The following is a 17,852-nucleotide window of genomic DNA, read 5'->3' on the forward strand; positions in this document are numbered from 1 at the left end:
CTGTAGAGAAGAAGGCTTCCCAGCAGGGATATAGACAGCGGTATAAATCTGACAGAGCTTCTACCCCATCCCTACAAGATTAAAGTGACACCAAACAATATTATTTTTTTCCAAAAATAATCCACACACTTCCACTATTTAAAGAATAATTCCAGGCATTGGCATGTTATACTTTGGTCCAGCTACGTATATACCATACCTGGTCAATGCTACTCCAGCGATCTCCATTTGCTTCATAGTCCTGTGCTGAGTGGCTGGCCTGATACCTTGTGAGAGAGAGAGAGATATCATATTACCCCTGTACAAATCATTAGTAAAACCTCATCTGGAATATGCAGTTCAGTTTTGGGCACCATTCACAAAAAGAACATTGGGGAACTGGAGAAAGTGCAGAGAAGGGCAACCAAACTGATAAGAGGCATGGAGGAGCTCAGCTATGAGGAAAGATTAGAGGAACTGAATTTATTAAGGAGATTAAGGGGGGATATGATCAACATGTATAAATACATCAGTGGTTCATATAGTGAACTCGGTGTGGAGCTATTCACCCTGAGGTCATCACAGAGGACAAGGGGGCACTCTTTACGTCTGGAGGAAAAGAAATTTAATCTCCAAACAGGTTTCTTCACAGTAAAAGCTGGGAAAATGGGGAATAGACTCCCTCAAGAGTTGGTTCTGGCCACCTCAGTGGATAGTTTCAAAAAAGGCCTGGATTGTTTCTTAGATACACAGAATATATCTGGATACTAACATTTATAGGTAAAGTTGATCCAGGGAATATCCAATTGCCTCTCGGAGGATCAGGAAGGATTTTTTTTCCCTGCAGGAGCAAATTGGATTGTGCTTTGCTGGGTTTTTTTTTACCTTCCTCTGGATCAACTGTGGGTATAGGATTATAACTTTTTTTTTTATGGTTGAACTCAATGGAAATTTGTCTTTTTTTAGCCAGACTAACTATGTAACTGGAAGTTGGCTGCTCAGCATGGGTACCATTCAAAGCATGCTTTATGTTTTCTGAATGAATGCAAAGCATTCTCTGAACAGCACCCACACTGAGCAGGTGATTTCCTGTGTTCCTAATGCAGGTAAGCAGCTTCTCAGCATGGGGACCTTGAAGCTAGAGGAGGTCACTAAAGTAGCGATGATTTCAGCATTGGCCATTCATGGTACATTCATTGCACCGTAACTATATACAGTGCTGTGATAAAATATTTGCCCCTTTCTGATGTTTTTTCTTTGCATATTTGTCACACTTAAATAATTAAGATCATGCAACAAATTTTAAGACTACACAAAAATAACCCAAGTAAAAAAGTAATTGCCCCCTCAGGGACGGACTGACCATTTGGAAACTAGGGCACTGCCCGAGGGCCTGGGGTCAGTAGGGGGCCCAATGAGATGCCCCTGGTACCTTTTTCATAGGCTTTTTAGAGTTTGGGCAAGGACACAGGGGCCCCATGAGCCCCTATTGCCCGGGGGCTCCATGAGTTGTCAGTCTGCCTCTGTGCCCCTTATACCTAATAACTGGTTGTGCCACCCTTGGCGGCAACAACTGCAATCAAGCATTTGCGATAATTGGCAATGAGTCTTTCACATCGCTGTGGAGGAATTTTGGCCAGCTCTTCTTTGGAGAATTGTTTTAATGCAGCCACCTTGGAGGATTTTTGTGCATGAATGGTCTGTTTAAGGTCATGTCACAGCATCTCCATCAGATTTAAGTCTAGGCTTTTTGGACTAGGCCACTCCAAAACCTTAATTTAGTTTTTTTGAGCCATTAAGAGGTGAACTTGCTGGTGTGTTTTTGGATCATTGTCCTGCTGCATAACCCAAGTGTGCTTGAGCTTGAGGTCACAACCTGATGGATGGACATTCTCCTTCAGGATTTTCTGGTAGAGCACAAAATTTATGGTTCCATCAATTACGGCACGTTCTCCAGGTCCTGAAGCTGCAAAGCAGCCCCAGACCATCACACTACCACCACCATGTTTGACTTTTGGTATGATGTTCTTTTTATGAAATGCTGCGTTAGTTTTACACCAGATGTAATGGGACGCACACCTTCCAAAAAGTTCAACTTTTGTCTCATCAGTCCACAGAATATTTGCCCAAAAGTCTTAGGGATAATCAAGATGGTCTCTGGCAAATGTGAGACGAGCCTTTGTGTTCCTTTTTGGTCAGTAGTGGCTTTGGCCTTGGAGCTCTCCCATTGATGCCATTTTTGTTGAATCATAAACACTGACCATAACTGAGGCAAGTGAGGCCTGCAGTTCTTTAGATGTTGTTCTGGGTTCTTTTATGACCTCCTGGATGAGTCGTCATTGTGCTCTTGGAGTCATTTTGGCAGGCTGGACAGTCCTGGGAAGGTTCACCAATGTTCCAAGTTTTCTCCATTTGTGGATAATGGCTCTCACCGTGGTTCACTGGAGTCCCAAAGGCTTTGTAATCCTTTCCAGACTGATACATGCCAATGACTTTGTTTCTCATCTGTTCTTGAATTTCTTTAGATCTGTTGCTTTTTGAGATCTTTTAGCATGCTTCACTTTGTCAGACCGCTTCTATTTAAGTGATTTCTTGATTTAACTGGTCTGGCAGTAATCAGGCCTGGGTGCGGCAAGTGAGATTGAACTCAGCTTTCCAAAACATGTGGTTCACAGTTCATTCATGATTTAGCAAAGGGGGCAATTACTTTTTCACATAGGGCCAGGCAGGTTTGGACAGCTTTCTTCCCTTAAATATTTTGTGTTTTGCTCGAGTTATCTTTGTGTAATATCAAAATGTGATTATCTGAATAATGTGTGACAAATATGCAGAAAAAAAAAATCAGGAAGGGGCAAATACTTTTTCACAGCACCGTATAACAAGCTGATGCCTAGAAATCTTCTTTGATGGCCCTGTAATCTAGAAATTGTCTCTTATGGGAGTGAACAGAAGGGGGTGGCTACATTCCCACATACAGTGGGATTATGGAGAATGAATGTAGCCACCTTCTAACAGGAAGTCACATCACAGCAGCAAAAACAAAGGAATTTGGAGATTTGAAGGAGGCTGAGAAGGATGAAAGGGGAATACATACTGGGTTAGAACTTTTGTTTAAACCAGTTTGATGTCTGCCTGGCAGCGCTATTGGTGTTGGTTCAAATCCCAACAACAACCCTACCTGCCTGGAGATTGCATGTTCTCTCTATGCCTTTCTGGGTTTCCTCCGGGTACTCTGGTTTCCCCCCACACTCCAAACATATGCTGGTAGGTAAATTGTCCCTAGTATGTGTATGTATGAATGTGAGTTAGGGACCTTAGACTGTACACCCCTTGAGGGTTAGGGACTGATGTGAATGTACAATATATATGTAAAGCGCTGAACAAATTGAAGGCGCTATATAAGTACCTGAAATAAATAATAATTGTCAGGTAAAAGGCCTCAGGGAAGGATTTAGGACTCATGGAGACAACACAGGAAGTGGACAACCTCTAGATTTCTGGCAGGATCACCAGTTTCTTGTACAATGCAAGAAAATACAACAAAACACTCCCAGTGATATATTTATAGAAGGAGAAGTTTATTGTCAGGACTTTTATTACAATCTGTTGTCACACAGCAGGCAGGCTCAGGGCCTCCCGGCAGTCTAGTGGCGGCTCACTAGCGCACTTCCGGCGGAAGTAAACAGCTTGTCTGGCCGGCGTTTCTATGACACTGAGAGTCGCTCTGGCCGGTCTTCTCTGTGCTCTGGAATCCCGGAAGCGAGTGTGAGGAGGAATGGCGGAGAGTCCGGCGGCTGAGGCGATCATTCTCCCGGGAGCGGTGGGAGGAGGAGTGGTGACCCATCTGAGCGCCCTGCAGCCCCCCGGGACCTCTCACCTGGCCGCCTCCTCGGTGTGGGACCCGACCTCCAGCGCCGACTGGGACAACGAGAGGGCGTCCGCCCAATGTGTGCTCCGGATCAAACGGTGAGACGCTGTGCGGGGTCCCGGGGGAGGGGGGTCCCTGGAGGTGTCACCGGCTCATGGTGTCACCTTATGATGAGCTGATCGCACACCGGGATAGAGGTTGTACGTGCCCGGCCATACACGGTGCGATCTGATTGTACGATCTCAGGACGACACGCCTAAACAGTCCGATCAGGCCGGCTGTTGTAGGAGATTGTACAATCAGATTGGATAGTGTGTGGTCAGCCTGAGAGCAGATGACGACGTGCTGACCTCCGCCAGGAACCTAAAGATCCTCCGCTATAGAGAGCCCTGTGATTCCGGGAGACGTCTGACACCGGGGTTGTCAGGGCCCGCCCCCAGGGGGTGTGTCCTGTCATCAGCCTGGGCAACTGCACCTCCCACTAGTTGTGGAACTACATGTCTCAGGAGGCCTCACAAACAGAACTCTGGATCAGGCCACAGCTCTCCAAACTCTGAACTTTAGGGAGTATAAAAGGTCCCAACATCAGTGGGGAGGAATGTCCCATCATTGGTGTCTGTGGGAGGAATAATGCCCCATCATTGGTGTCAGTGGGAGGAATAGTGCCCCGTCATTGGTATCAGTGGGAGGATTAGTGCCCCATCATTGGTGTCAGTGGGAGGATTAGTGCCCCATCATTGGTGTCAGTGGGAGGAATAGTGCCCCATCATTGGTGTCAGTGGGAGGAATAGTGTTCCATCATTGGTGTCAGTGGGAGGAATAGTGTCCCATCATTGGTGTCAGTGGGAGGAATAGTGTCCCATCATTGGTGTCAGTGGGAGGAATAGTGTCCCATCATTGGTATCAGTGGGAGAAATAGTGTCCCATCATTGGTATCAGTGGGAGGAATAGTGTCCCGTCAGTGGGAGGAATAGTGCCCCGTCATTGGTGTCAGTGGGAGGAATAGTGTCCCGTCAGTGGGAGGAATAGTGCCCCGTCATTGGTGTCAGTGGGAGGAATAGGGGGCCGTCTTTGGTGTCATTGGGAGGAATAGTGCCCCATCATTGGTGTCATTGGGAGGAATAGTGCCCCATCATTGGTGTCAGTGGGAGGAATAGTGTCCCATCATTGGTGTCAGTGGGAGGAATAGTGTCCCATCATTGGTGTCACTGGGAGGAATAGTGTCCCATCATTGGTGTCACTGGGAGGAATAGTGTCCCATCATTGGTGTCACTGGGAGGAATAGTGTCCCATCATTGGTGTCACTGGGAGGAATAGGGGGCCGTCATTGGTGTCATTGGGAGGAATAGTGTACCATCATTGGTGTCATTGGGAGGAATAGTGCCCCATCATTGGTGTCATTGGGAGGAATAGTGCCCCATCATTGGTGTCATTGGGAGGAATAGTGCCCCATCATTGGTGTCATTGGGAGGAATAGTGTCCCATCATTGGTGTCATTGGGAGGAATAGTGCCCCATCATTGGTGTCATTGGGAGGAATAGTGCCCCATCATTGGTGTCAGTGGGAGGAATAGTGCCCCATCATTGGTGTCATTGGGAGGAATAGTGCCCCATCATTGGTGTCATTGGGAGGAATAGTGCCCCGTCTTTGATGTCATTGGGAGGAATAGTGCCCCATCATTGGTGTCATTGGGAGGAATAGTGCCCCATCATTGGTGTCATTGGGAGGAATAGTGCCCCGTCATTGGTGTCATTGGGAGGAATAGTGCCCCGTCATTGGTATCAGTGGGAGGAATAGTGTCCCATCATTGGTGTCAGTGGGAGGAATAGTGTCCCATCATTGGTGTCAGTGGGAGGAATAGTGCCCCGTCATTGGTGCCTGTAGGAGGAATAGTGTCCCATCATTGGTATCATTGGGTGGAGTTGTGCCCCATTACTGGTGTAATTGTGCCTCTTTGGTGGTGTCATTGGGAGACATTGCGCCCCATTAATGGTGTCATTGGGAGGAATTGTACCCCTTCATTGGTGTCATTGGGTCTCATTGTTGATGTGATTCGGAGAAATTGTGCCTCTTCATGGGTGTCATTGGGAGTAATTGTACACCTTCATTGGTGTCATTGGGAGTAATTGTACACCTTCATTGGTGTCATTGGGCTTCATTTTTTTTGTCATTTAGGAGGAATTGCTCCCTTTCATTGGTGTCAGTGGGGGGAATTATTTCCCATTGTTGGTATCAGTAGAAGAAATAGTGCCCCAAGGGCCAGATAAAAGCAGGCAAAGGGGCTGCATGTGGGCCATAGTTTGGAGACCCCTGATCCAGAAGCATGATGGGAAGGCTGACAGTTACTCCCAGAGGCAGAGGCATGATGGGACTTGTGGTTCTGCACTTTGCTCAGCCCTGGGCCCGGCCCTCCGTCTACTGCCAGGAATCACATACAGGCGATTTGGAAGTCTCAGTAAAACACACAAGATGAGCATTTGGGTGTCGTTCCCCCTAAGTGGCACCCCAAATGTGACGGGAGAAATCCAGAGTACCCGGAGGAAACCCGCGCAGGCACAAGGAGAACATGGAAACTCCATGCAGGTGATGCCTTTACTGTGCTTAAAGTGAGGTCCCAGGAAAACGTCCAACACGTACTGACAATCAGGAGCTTTCCGATCATGTGACCTGTGTGACCTCCAATTACGGCTGTCACGTGATCAGAATGCCCGCCACTGCCTCCTGTAACTTAGAACCTGTTAAAGGGCTGGGAGGTGGCGACGGCGGGAAGGAGCCGAGTATAAGTGTCCGGTTATACCGAGTGCAACTTTCCATGCGATTTGCCATACTATGCTGTTTCAAATTGCATGGAAGACGCACCTTATTGTCCACAATTACAGGGGTCATATCGGCGCCAGTCCACCTTGGAGCCGCACTGATATCTAAAGCATGCAGTACTTCAGGTGTGACTGCCATAGACATCTGTGTTTTGTAAGCCGCAGATCTCTTGCAAGTCACACCTCAAGTCGGAAGGACACCCGACTTTTGAAATTGTGCGACTTCACTGGAAGTCGGATCGGTGTGACCAGGGGTGGTAAATAAAGACACATTAATTTTAGTTTTGGATGGAGAGGGATTAGAAACCCTGGCGGTTTTTATTGCGGTCTTAAAATAATAAATATGTGCCGCGCTCCACTAAATAAATAAATATAATAATTGTTATATTAATCTCGTGTGATTTGTACTCTATATATCTATAAGACGTGATCCAAAATAAAAAAAATAAAATAAAAATAATAATAAAAAAAAATATATATATATAAAAATAAAGATGCGAAATTAAATAAATAACATATAAAATGTGATAAATATAATAATTGTTATAATAATCTAGTGTGATTTGTACTCTATATATCTATAAGACATGTGATCCAAAACCAAAATAATGAAAACAAAATATATATATATAAAAAATAAAGATGTGAAAATAAATAACATATAAAATGTGATAAATAAATATATTAATTGTTATAATAATCTCGTGTGATTTGTACTCTATATATCTATAAGACATGTGATCCAAAACCAAAATAATGAAAACAAAATATATATATATATATATATATATATATATATATATATATATATATATATATATATAAAAAATAAAGATGTGAAAATAAATAACATATAAAATGTGATAAATAAATATATTAATTGTTATAATAATCTCGTGTGATTTGTACTCTATATATTTATAAGACATGATCCAAAACCAAAATGATAAAAAATATATATATAATAAAGATGCGAAATTAAATAAATAACATATAAAATGTGATAAATAAATATAATATTTGTTATAATAATCTCGTGTGATTTGTACTCTATATATCTATAAGACGTGATCCAAAACCAAAATAAAAAAAAAATAAAAATAAATATATATATATAAAATAAAGATGCAAAATTAAATAAATAACATATAAAATGTGATAAATAAATATAATAATTGTTATCTACTGTGATTTGTACTCTATATATCTATAAGACATGTGATCCAAAACCAAAATAATAATAAAAAAAAAAATATATATATATCTATCTATCTATATATATATATGCACAGTAATACCTCGGTTTAAGAATTTTATTCGTTCTGCAGGACTTTTCTTATAGCGAAAAATTCTTAAAACGAAACGCCGTTTCTCATAGGAATGCATTGAAAACCAATTAATCTGTTCCGGAGATCAGAAAAAAGTAAACACTAATAAACACCGCATGAGTTATTTTATCAAGTCATGCGGCATTTTAGTAGTGACAACCATGTGTTAATATTTCAGCTGTCAGCGGGGTTCCCCACTGACAGCTGAATGTAAAAGAATGGCTGACAATTAAAAAAATTATTTAAAAAACTGCGTGGGGTCTCCCTTCCCATCCATACCAAGCCCTTCGTGTCTGGAATGGATTTTGAGGGGAACTCCCACGCCAAAATTTAAAACAAAATGGCGTGGGGGTCCTCCCCAAAATCCATACCAGACCCTTTTCAGAGCATGCAGCCTGACAGGTCAGGAAAGGGGGGCAAACAATGTTTCTTTTTAGTTTCTTAAAAGAAACAACATTTCCGTTAACTTTGGGGAAAGTGACCGCTAATTCTGTGAGCTATAGTGAAGAAAAAAAAAAGAGCCAGCAATTGCATTTAAAAATCAGCACTGACATACACTTCGTATTGCAAAAAAAATTCATACAAAATTTGTAAACCGAGGCATTATTTTCAGTGGATTTTCATTTGTAAGCCGAAAATTACTTTAACCGAGGCGTTCTTAAACCGAGGTATTACTGTATATATATAATAAAGATGTGAAATTAAATAAATATCAACATATAAAATGTGATAAATAAATATAATAAAATAAACAAATTGTCCAAAAATACACAAAAATGCACATAATAAATCCAAAAATGTGTCCACTTGGTGATAATCTGAAAAAACAGCAACAACAAATGGACTGGATATGATTTTCTAATGCTCTCACCTTCATTTTAGCCTAACTTGGGCTAAAACAGCTTTTTGTCCTAAAAGGACAGATGAGGTGATTCCAGTGGTAGATGATATCCTTCCAGGGTTGATGAGTTGTAAATTGTAATATTTCTATTTTTCCACCTGGGGTCTCTCAGGTTAGTTGATCGCTGGATTGGATTAGGATGGATGGATTTCTCCCTCTCTCCTCCAGGGGTCTAATACTTTCTTTCCCTCCACTCTTTAATTCAATTTTTAGATGTGATGGCTGTATTCGTTTTCTTTTTTAGGCTTTCTTTCTTCTACCTTAATCTGGTGATCCAGCCAGTAGGTCTGTTACAAATCACACGAGATTATTATAACCATTATTATATTTATTTATTTAGTGGAGCGCAGCACATATTTATTATTTTAATTCAGTTATATGCACTATTACAGGGCTTGAAATTTCCACTCGCTTGCTCGCCAATGGTGAGTGGAAATTATGGTGGGGGCGATGATGTCCCCCAGGGCCGTCTTGCTGAGCAAGCTCAAAGTTCAGGCCGGATCTGTCATTGGCACTGGGAACCGTCAGACTGCTCAATAGCTGAGCGCAGTGAAAGCAAAGGAAGGAGTGTGCTGTGCTCTCTGCCTCCCTCTGGAGTGCAGTACCCGGCTCTGTGAGTGAACAACGAAGTACTGCAACTTTTTATGGGGGGGGTACGTGTTCTCCGGTTAGTGCCCGGTCGTACCGATGCGAATTGAAATCTCATCTAATGAATGTGAATCTCAGCGTCTTAACGTGCGATTTGCTGCAGAGCAATTTCCAAATTAGTTCTTGCATGACTTTTTCTGCAGTTTTGTCGTGATTTCACATCTATAGGATATAATGGAAATCGTAAGAAATCATTGAAAAAGTAGCAATAAAGTCTTCAGAAATTGCGTGATTTTAAATCGCAGCGGTGTGACCGGTGACTTAGGGGAACTCGGCGTCTCTGTTTATCCTGTTTACCATTATCATCATCAAAAGTGAAAGAAAATCCCAAATTCTGGTTAATGGAACAAAGGTGAAATCTGCTGGGGACGCCAGTTCTGGGGACGCCAGTTCTGGGGACGCCAGTTCTAAGGTCGCCCCGGGATTTCCTCACTTGGGAGGGATTTCCTCTTACTACCTGTTTTGGCTATGGGACAGGAAGTGAAGGGAAGTCTCCCCAATGGGACACAGATGGCAGGAAACACCTAGCAGGGGTTGGAGCCTTCCTTTACTCCCAGGGGAGGGTCATAATATATCTTGTCCAGTGGATTGTGGGCGGGGTTTCCTGCCGGTGATGTTTCTGGTGATATATTGGGGCTGATTTACTAAAGACAAATAGACTCTGCCAGTGCAGAGATTGTTACAGTGATTAGTAAATGGGGGGAAGCTTGACTTTACAATACCCAATCACATGGAAGGAAAATAAAAAGAACATTTTTTCTTGCACGTGATTGGATGATGGAAGAAAGCAGAACTTCCCGTCATTTATGCAGGCCATAGACAGGTCGTTTATTGGCCGAATTTTCGCCCGAATGAAAAATCGTCCGATATTCACGCCGATAGTGGGCCAATGCTGTCGGCCTTTTTTTGTGGATCTTCTCGTTTCTTTTTATCGGTCATATTGGAAAATTGGTGGCAGCAACGGCAACAACCGATTTTTTTGTTTATTGGCCGATAAACGGCCCGTCTATGGCCAGCCTTACTTTCCTGCCCCCCCCACGTAACAACTGTACATGTAGTTTCTCCATCAGCTCATCTCCCACAGTTATGACCTTTTTGTATATCTTGACCCTCCCTCTTAGATTGCAAGACAGTCCATAGATAGGCCGTTTATTGGCCGAATTTTCAGCCGATAAACGAAAAATCAGTTGGCCCCGTTGACGATGCTGCCACCTATGTCCACAAAAAACGGCCGTTTTTCACGTATTTTCCAGCATGACCGATAAAAATAAACGAGGAGATCCGCGAAAAACAGCCGGCGGGCTGGCCCCACTAACGGCGTGATTATCGGCTGATTTTTCGTGCGGACTAAAATTCGGCCGATAAACGACCCGTCTATGGCCTGCATAAGCTCTAACGGGCAGGGCCCTCTGATTCTGACCTTAGAAAGGGTTCCTGTACTACTTCAAGGTGCCTTCTATCCGACTTGTGCCCATAGACTTTAATGGAAGTCGCCTCCAAGTCAGATCCTCATCTATATTGATGTGATTTGGACACAAGGCGCCTTCTATCCAACTTGTGCCCATAGACTTTAATGGAAGTCTCCTCCAAGCCGGATCCTCATCTATATTGCTGTGATTTGGACACAAGGCGCCTTCTATCCAACTTGTGCACATAGACTTTAATGGAAGTCTCCTCCAAGTCGGATCCTCATCTATATTGATGTGATTTGGACACAAGGCGCCTTCTTTCCAACTTGTGCACATAGACTTTAATGGAAGTCGCCTCCAAGTCGGATCCTCATCTATATTGATGTGATTTGGACACAAGGCACCTTTTATCCGACTTGTGCCCATAGACTTTAATGGAAGTTGCCTCCAAGTTAGATCCTCATCTATATTGATGTGATTTGGACACAAGGCGCCTTCTATCTGACTTGTGCACATAGACTTTAATGGAAGTCTCCTCCAAGTCGGATCCTCATCTATATTGATGTGATTTGGACACAAGGCACCTTTTATCCGACTTGTGCCCATAGACTTTAATGGAAGTTGCCTCCAAGTTAGATCCTCATCTATATTGATGTGATTTGGACACAAGGCGCCTTCTATCTGACTTGTGCACATAGACTTTAATGGAAGTCTCCTCCAAGTCGGATCCTCATCTATATTGATGTGATTTGGATCTGCCTTTACAGGAAGATTACCCAGGAATTCCCTAAAAGTTGTTTCAAACTAGTACTCAAGTCGCCTGGCAAAGTCGCACGACTTTCAGGTTGCAGTAGTGTGAACCAAGACTAAGGCTCAGTTCACACGGTTATGACTGGGGATCTGACTTGTGAGACCCCCCAAGTCACATGACATGTGAAATCCCATGTTGGTCAATGAGAGCTGTCCTAATTAGCACTACTGAAGTCGCTCCGACTTTAGAAAAGGTTCCTGTACTACTTCAAGGCGACTTCTATCTGACTTTTGCCCATAGACTTTAATGGAAGTCTCCTCCAAGTCGGATCCTCATCTATATTGATGTGATTTGGATCCAATATTACAGCAAGATTAGCCAGGCATTCCCTAAAAGTCGCTTCAAAGTAGTTCTCAAGTCGCCAGGGAGTCGCACTGTAAGTCGCACAATTTTCAGGTTGCAGCAGCGGAGTTCCAGCCGTTTTTGTGTTTATTAAAAGTCAGCAGCAACAAAAACTGTATCTGCTGACTTGTAATAAACACCCACTTACCTGTCCCAGGGTCCAGCGATGTACTCACCTGTGCCGTCCCTTCTCTGCCTCTTCTCCCCGGTGCCGACATCTCAACTGTGGGCACCAGGCTGTGACGGCTTGCGGCTTCACAGCCGGGTGCCCACTGTACATGTGCGAGTCGTGCCGCACATCCTGATTGGTCCAGCAGTCTTCTGGCACCAGTGAAGGTTCCTAGGAGACCGCGGGAGGAAGGAGGGGCCGAACTGAGCCGGAAGTGGGAGCGGGTACCTGTCAAAATTAGTTACCCGCTCCCCCCAAAAAAAGTGCAAAATATGCAGTGGAGGGGGGAGGAGGCAAACAAGTGGAGTTTCCACTTTTGGGTGGAACTCCCCTTTGAGGGTCATTTACATTAGCAGATGGAGGCAGTAAAACCCTTTGGCTGAACAGTGCTTTTACCACCCCTCATCCGCTGCAGTGGCTGAGGGTGTACACATGCTTTGCAGCAGTGGCAGGAATTCCACCCTCTGCTGGTTTCAGCAGGCATAGCGCTCACTGAACGCAACCTATTCAAGTAAATAGGGCTGCTCTTCAAGTCCCCGCAACTGTGTGAAATGCACGCAGGCAGTGTTACAACGCCTACTCACTGCTCTGAAGAGCGATCCGACTGCGGATCGTTCTTCAGAGGGCACCACTAATGTGAATGATCCCTTACAGGGTAAAGGTCTGCTTTAAGGAGCTGTCATGTTCATGACAAGAAGCTACAATGAGGTTGAACGGTGTATGGCCTTCATAGAGGCAGATCAGATCTTCATACATGGATATGTCAATCATTTTGTGACTTTTCCCTGTTCAGCATACTGGATGTGGGACTTCAGCGAGGACCACGGCTTTGTACTGGGAAATGGAAGTGGGAATTTCTAGACTCTTGGCCCTTTCACTTTCATTTCTTGTGTAGGGGGTGTGGACCTTCCGCTCTAACCACCTTGTTTTTTCTTCATTCAGGGATATCATGTCCATTTACAAAGAACCTCCTCCAGGGATGTTTGTGGTTCCTGACCCACATGACATGACGAAGGTAAATTCCTCTCGATATCTTCTGGTTTCCAGCGGTGCAACTCCTGTTCAGACCGGTAAAACCGGAGTCGGCTCATCCTCCAAGGCAGGGGTCTCAAACTACGTCCCTCTAGGTGTTGAAGAACTGCAAGTCCCATGAGGCCTTGCAAGACTCTGACATCCACAGGCAAGATTCGCAGAGGCAGAGGCATGATGGGACTTGTAGTACTTCAACAGCTGGAGGGCCATAGTTTGGAGACCCCTGGACTATGTGTTAACTTAGAGGTAATCGATCTGCAAGATAACCAGAGATAGGTTCCAGGGGACGGGGTGGCCTGTGAATCTTTAACCCCTTGCTCTCCTGAGGATTTACCCACCCCCCCCCCCCCCCTTCCTGACCAGGCCATTTTTTGCATTCCTTTAAGGCTTTAACTGACAATTGCGCGGTCGTGCACCCAAATTAAATTTACGTCCATTTTCCCACACAAATTCAGATTTCTTTCGGTGGTATTTGATCGCTTCTGCGGGTTTTATTTTTTTTTGCGCTATAAAAAAAATAGTCCAACAATTTTGAGAGAAAAAAATATTTTGGACTTTTTGCTATTAAACATGTCCAGTAAAAAAAAATAAAATTTTGTCATAAATTTTGGCCAAAATGTATTCTGCGACATGTCTTTGCTAAAAAAAAAATCCCAATACATGTAAATTAATTGGATTACGTGAAAGTTATAGCGTCTACAAATGGCGGTATATATACTGGGATTTTTTTTTTAATACTAGTAATGGCAGCGATCAGCGACTTATAGCTGTACTGCGACAGACATTCTGACACTGGGGGGAACTGACTTGGTGTCACTGACATCCCCAGTGACACCAATACAATGATCAGTGCTAAAAAAAAGCACTGACACTGTACTAATGGCACTGAGCAGGAAAGGGTTAACATGTGGGCAGACAACAACCACTTTTTCAATACAAACCGCAGTTGCAACTGCTTTGAGTTTTAAAGTGTTACTAAACCCAGGAACCTGCATTCACTAAATCCGGTCTCCCACAGTACACAGAACATGGAAATGTAATTATTTTAGTAAATATAAACTGCTAAATCCCTTTTCTCATCAGCAGCTAGATCAGTGTTGTGACTTCTATCAGTGTTCAGCTGAGCACTGGTTAAAGCTTGTAGGAGGAGTTTTCATTCTGCTCTAGGAGAATGCAGAACCCCTGACCTCTGTGTAGACAGTGCTGATTGGTCCTGTGCTGATCACATGCACTCTCCCAAGCAAAAAATAATCTCTCTAGCAATACACACTAAACTGAGCATGTGCACAGTGACTTTTCTATACAGTACACTCATCTTTAGTACCCTATTAGGTAAACGTGTGAATTGTGATTTTTGCCCAGTTACAATAAAAGGTATACAGCTGCATGGAAAGTCATTTACTATTAGCGTGCTGACTACAGAGAGCAGGGGGGCCTGCGGTTGTACGGCAATGTCGGCTTGGTTGAGATGGCTGGAGAATTCTAGACTGTATGTACATTTAACCACTTCCAGTCCGGACACTGTATCCAAATGAATGTTTTTATTTTGGTGATATGTATTCACCACTGGGAGTTTTATTTTTTTGCTATATAAATGAAAAAGTCCAAACATTTTGGAAAAAAGTGTTTTTCTTATAACATTTTGCAAATAAATAATCTTTCTTCATAAATCTTGGCCAAAATGTATTCAGCTATCTTTTTAGTAAAAAAAAACCCAGATTAGTTTATAACCAAAAATTATAATTTTTCTAAATTTATTTTATTTTTTTATATTATTATTTATGTTTTTTTTTAACATACTGTCACCTTAGCAGTACTGTTTTACTTGTGGGGGGTGATGAAAATTTTTTTTTTACACTGATTGCTTTTACACTCATAAAGGCTGTAAAAGCAATAATTTCTCCTTCTCTCTGGCTGCATTCTTGCAGCCATTGAGAAATACTGTGTGAGCTGTGATTGGTCACAGCTTGTCACATGGTACAAGGCTGTTGTGAATAGCCTTGTACCATGTGATCTCTGTGATCATTCACAGTTTTCAGTAGTAGTAAGCAATGATGTCAAGAAGTGACATCTTGCTTACTACTGTTCTTTTGATCACTGATTGGCCAATCAGTGATCACATGATCGGGACCTCGAACAGAGGTCCCGTCCGACGATCGGTGTTCCACTGTCTCCGGAGGACACAGCGGGCATCGGATCGCCGTGGTGAACTGACTAACTGCCACTGACATCCCAATGACACTAATACAGTGATCAGTGATAAATAGCCTTGTACCATGTGATCTCTGTGATCATTCACAGATTTCAGTAGTAGTAAGCAATGATGTCAAGAAGTGACATCTTGCTTACTACTGTTCCTTTGATCACTGATTGGCCAATCAGTGATCACATGATTGGGACCTCACACAGAGGTCCCGTACAGCAATCCAGAGGACACAGCGGGCACCGGGAGAGCGCACAGGGAGTGAATGCGGGGGACATGTATAAACAGCCACCTGCTTTGGCACTGCTCCCATCCGGCCATTTATGTACATGGGCCAGATGGGAATTGGTTAAATATACGAAAAAAACGTGACTGATCGTCCCAAAAGATGATAAAACATAAAAATAAATGCAATTCTTCAAAAAAATCCAAATAAGTGAAAAATCTTCTGGTTGGTAATTGCACCCAAAATCCCAGTGCTGTAAATGTTCAATACATGTGAATCACCACAGTGAGTTTTTCATGTTTCCACACATAACACATGTTTGCAGCAGCTCATCTATTATTATTCTCATGATTTGGCAGCACACGATTTTCTTTTGCCTTTGTTATACACTGTATGTACATTGTCACATAGCAACCTTCTTGTTTTGCAGATCCATGCCCTCATAACAGGTCCATTTGACACACCGTATGAAGGAGGGTTCTTCTTATTCTTGTTCCGATGTCCTCCAGATTACCCGATTCATCCACCGCGAGTGAAGCTGATGACAACGGGCAACAACACTGTGAGATTTAACCCCAACTTTTACCGCAATGGCAAAGTCTGCCTTAGTATCCTTGGGTGAGCATCTTCGTCTCATTTACTTCAATGTCACTGTAAAGCTGATCTCCCAACATGATTGCCAATGAAATGGAAGAGCTGGGAGGGGGATGAGGCTGGAGATGCTAGTGACAGCTCTACCTGCTCCCGTCAGTTCTGATATCATTGCAATAGCGCCACCTGTGCAGCAGTACCAGGGGTCTCCAAACCAGCCTTTCTCAACCAGGGTGCCCAGGGACCCTGGGGTGCCTTGAGGTTTCTTCAGGGGTGCCTTGGCAAAATGTCTAAAAATTGCCCAAAACTTGTATACAAGTCAGCGGGTGGAACAAGCCTGCCTCTTAGTTACACAAAGCCACAGGTTTTCATTGTGCACCATTACAACCTTCTAACTGCTGGCTTCCTGAGAGCCAATGACATCATCAGTTGATAAGGAGGATGTCAGCTGCCTGCACAGCATCCTAGTTTGATCTTCTCCTGCCCATCTCCATCAGTGCTGGGGTAACATTAGCTCAATGATGGAGAAAAACTGAGGGAGAGGAGAAACATTGGAGTACTAGTCAGTACCAGTGTGCAAAAGTGCATTTTCTTTGGAAGAATAAATCATCTCTAATTTTGGGCGTCCTACATGTGTGGATGTTGCTGCGTTATATAAAACGTTTCACATTTAGAATGGTTTGTCCTTTTAAAATTTATGGGGTGCCTCGGGACTGTCCATAATTTTAAAGGGTGCCTGGACTGAAAAAAAGGTTGAGAAACACTGTTTCAAACTATGCCTCTCCAGGTGCTTGGAGACCCCTGGATTAGGGGACTGGTCACACTGGGGTTTATTTACTAAGGCTGGTTCACTCAGAGTCTTGTGCACTTCTGCATGGAAACCAATCAGCTTCCAGGTTTTGTTGCCAAAGTGTAATTGAAGAAGCTGAAGTTAGAAGCTGATTGGCTACCATGCACAGCTGCACCAGATTGTGAGTGAACCAGCTCTACACTGCAGTCACATCGGGTGCGATTTGCATGCCATGCGACTTGCAAATCGTATGCCAAGTTGCACCCTATTGTCCGCTAGTAGAGCAGTCATATTGGTGCGGTTCCGACTTGGTCAGAGCCGCACCGATTTCTAAAGAAGTGCATGCACTACTGTTGGTGCGATTTGAATGAATAGACATCTGTGTCAGATGTGTTGCAAATCGCAACTGAAATTGGCAGGTCACCCGATTTTGAAATTGTGCGATTTCACTGTACACGGGGCGCTTTGGAGAAATCTCCTGACCGCTGGAAACTGATTGCTAGAAAATGTAGGTTAAAAAACGTCAGTTTAGCCGCATTTATGCGCGTTTGCGTTTAGAAGCGTTTTTAAAAAATAACCTCGGGAGACCTTCCAAAATGCCCAGAATGCACTGAAAAACAGTAAAAAATTAACTATTTCAGACATTTTGAGAGGAATAGAGAGAGCAGAAGCAGAGAGAGTAGTATGTGTTGAGATGACCTGTCTCTCCTGGTTGTATTCACTATGGATCCCATCATGA

The 17,852-nt window shown here is 43.5% G+C and overlaps 1 protein-coding gene across 1 annotated transcript in view; it reads left to right on the forward strand.

The window, feature by feature from the left end:
• The first annotated feature begins 3,686 nt into the window (after nucleotides 1–3,686).
• Nucleotides 3,687–17,852, forward strand: part of UBE2Z (ubiquitin conjugating enzyme E2 Z) — a 34,413-nt gene continuing 20,247 nt past the window's right edge. Inside the window, exons 1-3 of the mRNA XM_089674365.1 lie at nucleotides 3,687–3,945; nucleotides 13,214–13,286; nucleotides 16,163–16,350. Coding sequence (XP_089530491.1) covers nucleotides 3,755–3,945; nucleotides 13,214–13,286; nucleotides 16,163–16,350 — 452 coding nt within the window. The 5' untranslated portion in view covers nucleotides 3,687–3,754. The remainder of the gene's footprint in view (nucleotides 3,946–13,213; nucleotides 13,287–16,162; nucleotides 16,351–17,852) is intronic.

The sequence above is a fragment of the Staurois parvus genome, unplaced genomic scaffold, assembly GCF_062004578.1.
Source record: "Staurois parvus isolate SC_StPar_1 unplaced genomic scaffold, SC_StPar_1.0 ptg000151l, whole genome shotgun sequence".
Lineage (NCBI taxonomy): Eukaryota > Metazoa > Chordata > Amphibia > Anura > Ranidae > Staurois > Staurois parvus.